General features: G+C 43.6%; 1 protein-coding gene across 1 annotated transcript in view; it reads left to right on the top strand.

Moving 5' to 3' along the window:
- Positions 1-14,871, top strand: part of eif3ea (eukaryotic translation initiation factor 3, subunit E, a) — a 33,915-nt gene that overhangs the window by 8,611 nt on the left and 10,433 nt on the right. The window contains exons 4-9 of the mRNA XM_060869866.1: positions 2,008-2,050; positions 2,769-2,873; positions 9,255-9,380; positions 10,051-10,175; positions 12,900-13,026; positions 13,913-14,014. Coding sequence (XP_060725849.1) covers positions 2,008-2,050; positions 2,769-2,873; positions 9,255-9,380; positions 10,051-10,175; positions 12,900-13,026; positions 13,913-14,014 — 628 coding nt within the window. The remainder of the gene's footprint in view (positions 1-2,007; positions 2,051-2,768; positions 2,874-9,254; positions 9,381-10,050; positions 10,176-12,899; positions 13,027-13,912; positions 14,015-14,871) is intronic.

The following is a 14,871-nucleotide window of genomic DNA, read 5'->3' as shown; positions in this document are numbered from 1 at the left end:
ACTTCCTATGACCCTGTGGACTCCTGTATGGTCAGAGTGCAGTTGTTTAACCAGGAAATTCATCAAGTTTAACATGAAGTCTATCTTGTTGAAGCTGATGGAGGTTTGGGTGAAACTGTCTGTCTGTCAATTTCTATCCTAAGCCATATTGGTTTCTAAGTGGTACCATCCACAGCAGTGTTTTTTTTGGCTCACGCCGTTTTTCCGTGATTTCGCTACCTTGATTCCACATTGTTCGGATTTAGTTCTTTGGCACGATGCTCTTTGCTTAATCAAAGAATGTTTTCTTCATAAGCCAATCTCATTTTCTTCATCACGTTTTTCATGAAGTATGCCGATTAATCAGCCGAACTTTTTGGACACATCATAAACCAAATGGAATTGACAAGGTCTTAACCTTTCCCATCTGGCGGACACATTCCTGCTGATATCCGCATCCGTTTTTATTGGACGCCATTGAATGATTTATAGTGTTGTGTTTATTAAGCAACAGTGCTGTGCAGATATTAAACTGATCATCTGATGAGCAAGGCGAGCTCTTGTCATGCTTCTCAGATGTACCGAGCTGAAAGCTTTCTCGAGGCTTGTTATAAGGTGCCTCGTGTGTTTGTGTATAGGGCGGAAAGTGCTAGCCGGGGGTGCTGGTAGGAGGGAAAAACTTGGTTTTCTCTACTCGGCTGTAACCTGACGCGGTCAGAGTTTGACACTGCTTTTCTGCGTATCAATGAGCCGCTTTGTTTCCACAGACTTGTGTTTTCTCAGGAAATCATACAGGATGGAAGTTTGCGGCCTCTCAGCCTCGTGTGAGAGCCCTTGGTAGGTGGTAGGCGCGTTGGTTTGCTTTTTCGTTTCTCACACCAAAACACGTTTATCACAGTCGAGGATTAAGCTGTGGCAGTTTTAATTAAGCTACCCAGTTGCTCGTCTGCTCCTCATTAACGAGCGGCTTTGAAGTTTACTTTTATTCGATCCGAATATATTGGTTTCAAAGGGCATTATTTGGTGTCTGGTGTTTCACGAGTTGAATACGCAACCAGGAAATGTGGCCCGGCTCTCGTATTTATTTGTTCCTGTGCCGAATTGCTGTTTCTGTCTGTCGGGTAGAGGCAGTAGTTTAGGACCAGCGATGGTTAGCAAGTAGCAGGTTAGCGTTCATACCCGCAGAAACCAGCGTCAGCAGCTCCACCTCCACAGGGAGGCTGCTGCGGTCTGCTAGGGATGACTGACCAGGGAAGAGCTGCTATCACACTCACGCCTGCGGACGTGTTAAGTAGTAATCACAAGCCCACACCAAGGCATGATGGTAGTGAGATTGAGGGGAATGTCTAGGGCAGTTGAAAGCAGAGGTGCTCCCAGTTTGATGTCTTTTTTTTTTTCTTTAAATGATCATTATGGGGGCTTGTTCTCCACCCGGCGCTGCCGCATGTGCTGGATGACAGTATAATGGCACAGAAGCGGCGCGACAAGAGCACGCCTTTATAAACAGCCTTTGAAGCTCCCCTCAAATAAAATAAACCGGGGACCTCCTTTTTCTGTCTGGCTTGTTCAGAGACACACGGTTTGGTGTGCTGGTTCTGCAGAGGCTAGCCACATTTGGTGGGGGTGGTGGTGCGGAAAACCTGGTTTCCAGTCCCCTCTACCTATTCATCTGCCTCAAGTCACACCAGCAGCACCGAGGCCATGTGCTCGAATAGCAATGGTTATTTATAGCATTGATGTTTCATGTTTTCTGCTTTAATTCTATAATATTGACTAGTGTTGCAAAGCCCTTAACTTTCCTTCATGGTTCAAATAAAGGGTTTGGTTGCCTTTCCCCCATTATCTCCTCATTCTGTCTTTCCACTCTTATCTCCTCTTCTCTGTCTTTATTACTCTTTCCTGTGTAATACTCTTAAAAGAAAACATGAGTGTTGCACACTTCTTAAACTGATTACAATTGCAAGAACATGTAGTAACTTTTAAAAAACCCTATTCACCACAACATTTTTTTTTCTCCTCCTCTTCCAGAGATGGGCGTATGCTGTTTGACTATCTGGCTGAGAAGCATAGTGTAAGTAACTCCACCGTCTCCTCTGCTGCTCTGAGTAGTTCTCATGACTCCTGCGTGAACTTGGCCTTGTTTCAGGGGGCCGGTGGGAGGGGCGGCACAGAGACGTTAAACGACTTCCCAAAACCTTAACTCATTTTCAGAGCTTTTTATGGCTTGCAGAATTTTCTGCGGACATTTACATTCTGTGGCGAATTGTTAAGAATAAGCCGAACAGCACCGAGACCCGTGGGGCTACCCGCAAAAATGCTTGGGGCTTCTATATTTGATGTGACGGCATTCCCCTCTCACCCCGGCATCCCACTGATCCTGGGCCTGTCCTCAGTGCACCTCAGTTCACAGGCCCCGGTGCCTTTTTAGTGTGCTAACGCAGGGGTCATTCACATTAACAGCCCTTAAACAGCACCCTTAACGTGCACTACCCACACGCCTTGCAGCTCTCCCAGCCTTCACACTGGCCTTCACTTCTGGAAGACTTCCTGTATTGGGAAACAGTGGCGTGTGTGGTCTCCATTGTCAAATATCCACATTTTGGGCTTCTCCCAAACATGCTCTTGAGGGTTCGAGAGTTCAGTTCTGTCTTCACCACTTTCTGAACTTCAGTGGGGATTTAGAATATATTTAAATTCAGTGACGTCATTAACTGCAGCAGTTGAAATCTATTGTTGTGTTTATTTATATTTTTATTTTTTTTTAAAATCTCATTCGCTTTTCTTTGCAGTTCCGCCAGGAGTATTTGGATACTCTTTACAGATATGCCAAGTTCCAGTACGAGTGTGGGAATTACTCCGGTGCTGCAGAGTACCTCTACTTCTTCAGGGTCCTGGTAAGTCTGAACACTACAGTCAGCTTTAAAAAAAAAAAAGGTTGTTGTATTTTATTTGTGTGTCTTGGTGTCAGTTTCCCACTGAATGATGACAATAAATGAATGGTGGTGACTTTTGTATGCTGTATAATAGCTTAATCATTTGGTTTTGATTGAGAACTCCTCTGAGAGTGCTAGTTAAGGAAGCACGTTCCTCACCTCATAGAAATAAATTTTCTTTATGTCCTGCCGTTTCAGCACTGGACAGTGCAGACAGTGCCAAGTAGCCTTAGTTATGACTGTTACTCATGAACTCAAGAGGTGTGTTTTTATGAATGAAGTCAACTATGAATGGTTTCATGTTTTTCACAAGTCTATATATTGCCTACACTATACAGTAACAATGCCTCATATAATAGAATCATCAGTTGATTGTGTGTCTGGCCATTTTTTTCCACCGAGATGAGGCTAATGATGGTGTTTTGAATTAAATAGTTTTGTGAACACCGCTACGTGTCCCCAGTGCTAGAATAAACTTGTTCAACTTGGCCAGCAGCTTAGTGGCAGCCTCCATCCCACAGCTTCAGTCTCTTTACTGAGAGAAACACACTCAATGGGTTTTTCCATTGAAGTCTGAGGCCAGATCACACTTCATCAGGATTCCCTAACCTTGCAGCTCTTTAATGTTGTGTGCTGTTCCACTAGATTCCGATTTATAACAAGCTTGAAATGCTCATGTCCAACTATTTTATGGATTATTAACTTAAACACTTTTTTTCTAAATCCTTGCTTTTCCTGCAAAACAAAAAAAAATACAGACGGAACACACACAGACACATGTGCCTTCGGCCTTCTTATTTAGCTTGGGAGTTTAAAAACCCAAACTAAACCTGGACTCTTTTTTTTTTTTTTTTTTTGTCTGGTATATGATTGAAACAGAGGTGTGCTGAGGACTTTGGATTAAATAATTTTCACCAGTGGAATACTTTGGAAATCAGATAATACCAAAGTAGGTTTGCGGGGAAAGATAATTGCAGTTCACCGAGAGTACTGGCAGTATCCGCGTTACACATGCGTACTTCTTATTTCCTCTATAAACAAAGGGCTCATTGCTCAGGCTCTGGCATTTGTGGCTTCTCTCCCACCGCTCGCAGAAACGAGTGAAAGATGAACTCGCGCACGAGAGTGGCCGAAACGTATGGCTGCATGCGATTCTGTCTGGTGAACGTGTGTGTGTGTGTGGTGGAAGGCTGAGAGAAAGCCTGGGAATAGTCAGTGTCTGACCTGCTTGGGCTCTTCCTCCCTCCCTCTCCCTTCTCAAGGCCACACTATAAGGACTTAGGGGCTTGGCTGAAAAGAGATGCCTATTGTCACTGGTGCTCTGAGCTGGGAACGTGTGAGACCCTCCATGCCTCACTGAGTTATCACACTCCCCTGGTGCAGAGTGTTTCTCCTAGTGCCATTTCGCTTGCCTTCTCACATGTACTGCTCCTCATTATACACACTGTCCATTCTGCCGGCCCACACTTATTTAGAGATGATTCATTAGTGCTAGAGCGTAGAAAATTGTCCTTACATCATGAGCAAATTTGAGTAATAAATACCACAATGGTTATAAAAAAAATGACCTAACTGCATATCTGGATTTATTTGACTTCTAATTGAAGTTGAAATGTTTGGTTATTTGTTTTGCCTGTGGGAAAAGGGAAAAACACTAGAGCACTGTGAAGGCAAGCCTTTGACAACAGCACAGAGCTGCTTTACAGTTTGCCTACAATGTTGAAAGAGTTGCTTTGTAATCCATTTGGGAAAAGCGATACAGGCTTGTCATTACAATCTGGCTCAGTCTGCCTTCTTGAGCAAGATAAGTGCACAAAACCTGCCAGGTTAACTCTCATATCTAGATATCCAACTGTACATTCTAATAAGCAAAGATTACATTTGATTTTTTTAAGGTACCTACCACTCAAGTGCACAGGAAATTTGACACTCGCACTCTGTTTAACGTGGAGCTCTTTCGCGGATTGGCACGGTACACGAGTGCAGACATCTTTCGTAAACATGGTATATATTTTTTTCCCTCCTCGATTGATTTCGGGGAATAGTAGACGAAAGGCATTTTCATTTACTCCATGTGCATGCGAGAAGCTGTGGACATAATGAGACAGAATCCCCCCCCATTTTGTTAGAGAACTTGAAAAATAGCATCAATTTCCATTTTACACACATCAAACGCTGAGAGTAGATGAGACCCCAGTACAGACCAGGCAGACTTGTTTATGGCATTGCAGCTCAGTGTAAATAGACCCAAATTGCTCTAAAGCATGCTTCCTCCAACAACATGATTCTGGGCCCTCATTGACCCTCATTTTCAATTGTAGAACAAAGAACATGGAACACCCATGGAAATGACATGTAAAACTGGATTTAATCACCACGACCCTTTCTCACCGAATACCTGCCTCGACTTTTTCCCCCTGCTAACTCTCGCTTTATTGTCATTTGTGCCAGACCTCCCATGTCCTCAGTTGGGTGCTACTATAGGAGAGGTTAGGCTCTGAGAACTTCTTTAACGTGGGAAACCCAGTCATTTAACGAAGGAAGCCAGGCTTGCAAAATCTAGAGCTGAGGTCCTGTTACAATAGCGGCCCAGCACGAAAAGAGCAACTTATTCATATCATCTCCTAATGCTGGGATTGAATGTTGAGAATAAAGATTGAGTGTCCCGTCGGATCGGCAGCACAGTAAATTTATTGTTGCTGGTCAGTGAGTGAAAATGTGCCCATTTGGGGAAGCAGTGGAAACTTAAGGTAACTCCTGGAAAAACCCAGGTATTGAAACTATTCTCTCATGGCAGGCCCTGAAAGCCAGGCAGTGTACAGAAAGTTGCCATAATGACATGGAGCCTTGCCAGATGTAGCAGGCAGTGCCTTCCAAAGAAAGGCAAAAGAAAACAAACACTTTTAGAACGAAGCGTTGACCTTTTATATTGGAAACACAGCTGTATTCTTCAATCTCTCCCAGTTTTCTATTTTGAAAGACGTTCGACCCTAAGTTCACTGTTGGCCACGTTGTGATTTTCAGCAACACTGAGCCTGAAGAGACACGACAAAGTTGAGAAAACTTCAAGATGAGTGAGCTACAAATGAGAAGGGTTTTTGGTGACAATCAGTGAGAGATGGTGGCATGGATTTTTTTTTTTATTTTATTTTTTCTTTCCCCATCTGACTGGAAAATATCGTCCTTGTTTTTGGTTCCATGTATTCATTCCTACTCATCTGATAAGAACTCACTGTGCTGTATCAGTTTACCCCAAAAATTGCACCAGTCTTTTAGCCGTTAAGGTGCATAAAGGTTACCAAATTTTACCGAAGTTTAAGTATAAATGCAACACATCTTTGAAAAAGTTGTCAATAATTCAAATGATTGTTTTTAGCATAAATTCATCAAAGTGGCACTTGGAAATTCTTTTAACATTGCAATAAAGTTTGTATGTTTCAGTGTAGATGAATAGCATTTTTTGTAGACAAAATTAAGCCCCTAATGGAAAAACATGAGGTTTGGGGACACTTGATTGTTCAGTGTAGTCATAAACTGGAATAAGCCTGAAGGGAAACTTGCAGAAGCACACATTTGAAGGAAAAAACCCCACAGTGTGAGTATGTGTGAGAAGCAACCATGAATTGACTAGCATTAGCAGTTCGTAAAATAAAGTATGACCGCTTGTAATATCACAGTTTCTGTTTTTGTGAGGGTTTGGTGAGTGTCATTTTTCTTCCCTTTTGGACACCGATACATTTAGCTGAAAAGGTTAAAACCTACGGTTCTCAAAAACATACTTGGTCTTTCAGAAGAAAGAAAGGTGGTTTCTGTCCAGTTTGAAAGTTGAAACGGAACTGATTCTTAAGAGGGGATTCTTTAAAAGCATGCTTCCCTTTCACATGTCATGCCTGTTGGATGTTCTTCACAGCATGCAACCGCAGGACTGGTTCATGTCAGTGGATCTGCACGATGCATATTTCCACGTCACCATCACAACAGAGCACAGATGCTTTCTGAGGTTTGTCTTCCACAGCATGAAGCGTGATTTATTGAGAATGTCCTCCTCAGTCTGGGCATCGAACAAGGAGACATCATCGTCCTTACCAACCAGATGAAGTTCTGCACAGTACTAGATCCTGTTGAGGATGCTTGGACCAGATTGCAGCCATAGTTCTGTTGGAATTAACGGACTTCGAGAAGAACTTCCGATAAGCCCCAAACATGTCTTTGTGAAAGGGAAATAAGATCCATCTCATATGGAGACGTTAGGGTTTTCCTCACAAAATAGGAACCTGAACGAGCGCGGTGCTCCACGAGAGTGATCTGCCGTAGGGTGGGGGAGATTTATTATCTGAAGTCAGTTTGTGAGATCTTTGTGGATCTGTGCAGACACCTGCCCTGATTTCCTGCTTGAGTCACAGCCTCCCAGAGGTGTGCTTTTATCACAGCTTCCTGTGTCCTGACAGTCCGGGTCTCTCTGCACTCTGACATGCCTGCAGCTGATTATATGCTGCCGCTTTGTTTATGTATTTTATTTAGATTTTTTTTTTTTGTCTTTTCTGACAATTAACAGAAGTTTACATGACTTTGAAGTTGATTGTCTCTACAGAGATGAGCCTAGTTAACAAGAGTTTACATTTCAGTAATTTAGAGAAGTGACTATAAATGGCTCTGAAATGTGATTGAGCCGGAAGGGTCCCCTTTTGTCTTAAATGGATAACAGATTATCCCATTGTTTCAAGTGAATCTCTTTTGAAGTGTTTTTTTATTTTTATTTTTTTAATTAAGCTGAAAGTGTCGGCACTTTTTACAAGCAGACTTGGTGAGTGTCTCTGAAATTGCCCTAGTACTCATCACACAACACGCTGCGGCTTTAAGTAGCTCATTGAACGCAAATGTTCCCGGGCAGACAGCAGCTCCCCCGTCTTTAATGTCTGGAGCTGATTCTTCCTGCACTCCTTCTGGAGCAGAGTCACTGATTAGTGTCCAACCACTCGCTCTGGTCTCGTCCCTGTTACGGAGTTGATCAAAGCTTTTGCACATGTGTTTAGGCCAGCGGTAGCAGCACACTTCATTAAGGAGACTGAGTGAAGGGACTGCTCTGTGGCCTTGCACTGACCTCAGCACTTCAGAGAGTTTTAGCTAAACTGAAGCTGCACCCTGCTGAACTGAGTGAGTGATGTGTCACTGGGCCATCATACACGTTGTGAGTGATACTGTTTTGATGTCAGCTTATGGGCTTCTCTGGTGTTTTAAACGCACACTGTTGAAACGGCCCTGGCTGCTGAAAGACCTGGCTTCCAAAAACCTTTGGGTTTTGGTTTGGATTTTATTTTTAAATGGTTTGTACTTTCTAGTCTGCGTGTTTGGTGACTTTTGTGTGGAATGCATCTAAAAAGGTTTGTTTAGAGTTCCTTACCCTTTTGTTGACCCTTTTTCTTTTCCTCCTGATCATTTGATCTGACTAACTGAACATTTCCCCTGACATAATTAGCATTTGACCCTGAGTGCTCACTTGTTTAATGCGTGTCATTACATGCTACAGACAAGCCAGTCCTTCACCTTTCACCTCGAGGGATCTTTTCAACTTAACCTCATGCAAGAAAGACTGTTTGGAATGAAATCAACCCACCATGAGGCCAATTGGATTCTGTCTTGACTAAGTGATGTGATTCATGATGAATCAAAGTAGAAGTGTTCCACATTTAGAAACCTTTCTGTCCTCTGTGTCTTGTTTGAGAGTTAAAACATGCAGTAAACAAGAAAAAGCACATACAGATCCAATGTGCTTTCTGTTACTCCAGTAATTTGGATGGATAGTGGAATGGTTGTCCGTGACACAGCGGTTGCTTTATCACAAAGTGCAGCAAATGAGGCTTCATAAAAGGCTAAACTGCCTTTCATGATCCATTTCTCTCCCTGTCAAGCTTCGTTCTCTAAAGATGACTTAATTGAATCTGTTTGCCCACTACAAATGAATAAATGTTGTTATACTCTGAAGTGGTTTCACTTCAAGCCAAGTATCAAGGTTTTGCTATTGCAGCGGATGGCAAGAAATGCATCCCGCATTCCAACTATGAAGCCTCCAATAGTTTTTAACACCAAAAAAAATGACACTTATTTACACTGTAGTTTCTGATGCAATATTTCACATCAAGGCTTGGCAGGGCTGAATGCTCTTATTTTTATGCCCTTGGGCTGGGGACTTGGACCCCACTTGCTCCAGAGGTTTACAGCGTTGGCCCCATTCACTGTGGTGGCCTTAAAGAGCAATGACTGGCCACCTTGAACAGATAAAATCTGAGTGTTTTCTATTAGGCTGTTCCTTGTGTTTAAGTGTGCATTGTGTTGTTTGTGCAGGTTCCTGCAACGGACAGAAACGCGCTGAACTCCCTGTGGGGGAAGCTGGCCTCTGAGATCCTAATGCAGAACTGGGAGGCTGCTATGGAGGACCTCACCCGCCTGAGAGAGACTATCGATAACAACGTAATGCCCCACCACTCAGAATTCAATACTGCACTCAGATTCCCTTACATAGGCCATATTGACTACCTCACATTTCAGCAAAACACTATCACCACTACTATTGCTGCGCTTTCTCCCGCTCATGCCCTCTCTTTCTGACTCTCTTTCTGCCACATTCTTTCAGGGTTTATTCTGGTTTATTTCACTTTTTTGACCCACACCCCTCCCCCACCCACTCTGTTTACACTTCGAACAGAACCACAGTAGCCCAGTTGCGTTAATTGAGTTTGATTTTTAACTGGAACAGCAGACAAGGCGACGTTGTACAGGGGTTTGGCTTGTAAAAAACCCTTTTCCTCTGACCTCTAAAACGTCTATTTTTAAATTGGACCAAAAGCATAAAGCCTGCTGAAATTTCACTGTTGATTAAAGGAAGGCAGTAGTTCATCATGTGAATTGAACAATTAACCAAACATGCAAAAGTATTTCCTCACATTGAAATATCTCTCTCTCTCTCTCTCTCTCTCTCTCTCTCTCTCTCTCTCTCTCTCTCTCTCTCTCTCTCTCTCTCTCTCTCTCTCTCTCTCTCTCTCTCTCTCTCTCTCTCTCTCTCTCTCTCTCTCTCTCTCTCTCTCTCTCTCTCTCTCTCTCTCTCCCCCCCCCCACCCCCACCTTGTTATTTGTATATCAGACGGTGAGCTCTCCCCTTCAGTCTCTGCAGCAGAGGACATGGCTGATCCACTGGTCTCTCTTCGTCTTCTTCAACCACCCCAAAGGCCGAGACAACATTATTGAGCTTTTCCTGTACCAGCCACAGTAAGCACCTCCAGCAGCTGCATGTTGCCATCTGGGGATTTTATTTGGCTTTGCTTCTAATAAAACCGGATGAGGTGGGATGATTTTGTGTGGGTGTATGTGGGTCCAGGTCGGTAAGCCCACCGCAATCCGCAGATGAAACTGCTGATGTTGTGCCGACCAGTCCGGTACTTCAGACCACTACTCCAGGCACAGACACACGCTCACACACACACACACACACACCCTCACTTGTGTGTAGAGACACAATCGCGCGTGTGCACACACTCAAACAAACATGCAGAACCCCAGAGGCAAAAGTGAAAACAAGCGATTGAGTTTCTCCGATGAGCCTGAAAATAATAGATGGCTTAGCAGACGGGCCGTCTTGGACTGGGAATAGGAGCTCTGACTCAGCTGAGGGCTGCATATGAAAAATCAATAGTTTTTACAGCAGGGTTCATTATGCAAACAAATCCAAGAGATCACGAAGAAAGGCTTCTCTCTTCCTTTTCTTTATATCTGCTGTTATTTCACCCAACACTTCAGACAGGAAACCTGCGTTAAATGTACACTCCACATGCATTGAGAAAATATTTATAGATTTATTTATTTTTTTAATTCCAAAATGTGTTGCTGAACCACACAAGATTAGGCTTATCTGCCTTTCAGCAACTTTTTTTTCAGCACCGATGACTGGAAGGCTAGACCAGTAATTAGTAATAAGTGCTTCACCATAGTGGCCATAGTAAGGATAGCTTGAGGTTGCTTGTTGTGCTGTTGTAGGCTGGAAAACCTCGGTGAGGCTTGGCCTTTTCCTCCCGATGGTGACCGCTCGCTTCCTTTGGGCCGGATCCAGTGGGCCAGTGACCTGTGGTTGTTTGACCCGCTGGCCGAGGCCACAGCGACATGCTCCATCAGACCTTATCCACTTACTGCAGCTTCATTCCAAGGCAGTTGGCTGTACAACGGCGCTTTGGACTTAGATGCTCATTATACCAGCAGACTCATTATACTGCAGTAAACTCCTTCAAATAGGTACTTCTAATTTGTGGTTGGACTCTTCAAGTCATGCATCTCTCTGGTCCTGGCCAGATTCTTTATAGCAGCAAGAAGTTCTCTCGCCTTTCGTGCTATACACTCATCTTCAGCTCTGTGACCTCGAAAAAAGTAAACTGTTCTACCACAAAATGATCTTGATGGGCAGTTTATTGCATTTGGATACACTGCGTTATCAGTTATAGCTATGGACAATATGTGCTCATATTGATTGGTGGTTTCATTTAGAGAAGAACAATATTACGCAAGATAAAATCTTGCCCCAAACTTAATTAAGATATTTAAAAAGTTGTGTGGTTTATATTGCAAAATTATACTTGCGTTTATTTTGGCAAGATTGTTTTAACTGGTGGATGTTTAGAAGCACTCTCCTGAAACAAACACCGACATTTCAGAGCTGCAGAGATGAGAGATGTAAACAAAACTGTAGATGCTCTAGAAGTTTGTCTGTCAGATGGTTTTGTTTCATCACAGGACATTTAGAGCCAGAATATTGTGACAAGATGACCTAGGATATAGGTGCAAACAGGAAAGATGATACCCAAGTTAGACTTTATTGACCCTCACTTAGCAGATTCAGTGTTTCCCTTGATATACCTCTAATCCCAGTCTCCCACAAGCCTGCTGAAATTGGAACCACGCAACAATTTGCTTCTGTATACTTCCCTTTTTTCTTTTTCTTTTTTAAGTTCTCAGGGTAATCTTGAGAAAAGTATTGCTTTTTTTAGACTCAGAGTGAGAAAAGTTGATAGAAACCTGCACCCTAAATCTTTTTCCGAGTTCTTTTTTAAATGATTTATTGGCCTATTAAGGCACATTACAGATTGTAAATGCCAGAAATAGCATCATGACTCATACAAGCGGACTGGTGATCAGCACCCCCTCTGGAGAGCGAGTAGGTGTGTTAATCACAAACACACAGTACAAAGTAGAATGGTTTGCTATGGACTCACACCACTACAAAGGAGGGAGAGAGAGAGAGAATGATAGAGCTTACACCACTGCTGTTTTTACCCCTGACATCTGAAGTGCCACAGTCCCCTCATCCCTTTAATTGCTTTGACTAATTAAACCATCCGCTAGTCCTCCACCTCCTTAGAACATGTGTTTCTCCATTCGGACTCATAAGAGCTTTAAGGGCTGGGCAAGACCAAGCAACTTGACTTCCTCTTTGAAATTTAATTTGATCCTCAGAAGGAGGAGGAGGTGGGTGAGGAAGCCGGAGGTCAAAGATGTTGGTTCAGATACAGCAGACACGGATATTGTCCTTTGAATCGACTCGATATGTTAAGTGCACCTTAAAAGGAGCTCTCAGACATGACAAGGCATCTGTTGTATACTCCCCCCCCTCACTTATGAGAGAAGGATACGTTCTGTCCTCAGGCTGCATCGAAAGAACTGTATTGGATTGTAATAGCAGTGCTTCTCGATGCACTGTTTCGCACTCTGCCTACAGCGAGTTGACCTGTAGCTGAAAAACAAGCCCCTGGTGGGTAGTATTTCAGCTACTGGCCAGGCCTGTGGCCGGTGATCCGAATCTAGACTGGGGTTTTCCTTGTCTTTCCACAACTGAACAGAGATGCTTTCACCATTTCACCCCCCCCCTTCCCCCCTCCAATACCCAGACAGGACAGATGACTCTCTCAAAGTGTTTTGACCACCTCTGTTTTTTTTTTTTTTCCCTAGGTACCTAAATGCCATTCAGACCATGTGCCCACACATTCTGCGCTACCTGACCACAGCTGTCATCACTAACAAGGACGTGCGCAAGCGTAGGCAGGTCTTGAAGGATCTGGTCAAAGTTATCCAGCAGGTAACGGATGCTGCCTTGTCATCGACTACGACATGATTACTGAACCTATAGCTTCCTGCATTAATTAGAACAACATGCATCTGATTCATGTGGCCCCTCATTTGTAAGCATAGCCACTGAGCAGATCATATAGACCGCTAAACCAGGGCTGAGCATGCAGTCCGTGTTGACATGGCTGTAATCATCTGGGTATGCTTTCTTCTGCTTTTCTAGATCAGACTGTGCAGTAAACAGATCAACAAAATGCTGGTTCGACTTACATTAACCGCATTTGGCAGCCAATGAGCAGTTGAGGGTTAAGGGCCCAGCTGAGGCAGCTTGGTAGTATTGGGATTTGAACTCACATCAATTTCCAATTACTTTCCATCAGTAATCCAAACACCTAAACTAAATGAGCTCTCACTCCCCATACATGTGCAGACCACCATTACCTTGTACACATTACAGTTTGTGGGTGTTGTGCCTCTCTGCATGAACTGAGACGTCCTGTCTGTAAGTCCTGAACTGGTTAGTTATGATTTATGAAGGTGGACAGCCGGATTTTAGCCTTGTCATCCAGCAGCAGTAGCTTCGTTGGTGATCAGTAGTACTATAATCTGAATATGAGCCTTCTCCAGCTGTGTAATGTCTTTAACATCTGGCCTAATGCACTCACCAGTCTACACGCATGACTCTCATGGTTTCTCAAGCATACCAAGGTATACCAAAAACCTGTATCACATATCCCATCAAAACTCGTCTGCTTAACTCATCGCTCTGATCATTTCATCTTGGACGTGTTTATAGGTCTGGAAGGTAGAAAGTGCTACTCTATGAACTGATGCTTATTGAGAAATACATATTCAGTCCGATTAAATGTCATCTGTTTTTCTTGTCTTTTTTTAAGGAGTCATACACCTACAAGGACCCCATCACAGAGTTTGTGGAATGCCTGTATGTCAACTTTGATTTCGATAGCGCTCAGAAGAAACTCAGGGAGTGCGAATCGGTAAGTTCCAGATTCCCCCTTTGTATTTATTAGCTTGTTTACAAGGTCCTTTTTCCAAAGCTGTCATGCTCCTGAAAAAGCGTAGTGATTCTGCAATGTTATAACCTAGCGAGGTCTTTTTCACAGCCTCGCTGGTGCTTAAAACGGCCTCTGTTCCCAAAAAGTCACACAGCCTCTTAACCAGTTGAGTGCATACAGCTTGACTTTTCTGACCACAGAAAGCCTGCAACTTTTCAATTTACTTCCATGACGCCTCGGCTTTAACCTTATGACGAGTTGTAACGAAACCACACGCAGCCCAGTGCTGCGGCCTGGTCAGTGGAGTCCTATGAACTTTCCCAAGCTGCGGTGAGTGTCATTGCTGATACTGTATCATGAGCCGCACTTGCCCACAGATGGCCTTTTCTTCAGCCGGGGTCTCGAAAGGGTACTGAAAGCTCGCGCTTTGTCTGTCTGTGTGTGTTTGTGTCCCACTCTTCAGAGAGAGAGAGAGAGAGAGAGTATGCCGGTCGGAAAGCCTCTGACTCACAGCTTTTTATGATGGCCAGTAATCGTCCATCAGGGGCATGGTTAACAAAAAGCACTTTTGGTGTGTTGAGGTCTGCTCGTGTGCTGAAAAGAGCCTGCTGTGGTTTAGGCGTTTATATTTTTGCTCAGCTTCATAATGGGCTTGCGTGGTGATCGCATTAGATTTTACCCCCTGATTTGCTGCGTAATGCCATTCTACGCTTACAGTCAAAAGCGGTGTCTCTTAGTTCCAGCAGGACAACAGTAGAGAAACCTAACAGCGGCGTACACGTGTGCATAGAACACAACCGAATTTTATCGTATGGCCTGATCCTCACAGCCACCTTCAC

The sequence above is a fragment of the Tachysurus vachellii genome, chromosome 5 (assembly GCF_030014155.1).
Source record: "Tachysurus vachellii isolate PV-2020 chromosome 5, HZAU_Pvac_v1, whole genome shotgun sequence".
Classification (NCBI taxonomy): domain Eukaryota; kingdom Metazoa; phylum Chordata; class Actinopteri; order Siluriformes; family Bagridae; genus Tachysurus; species Tachysurus vachellii.
This window is presented reverse-complemented; position numbering and strand designations above follow the sequence as displayed.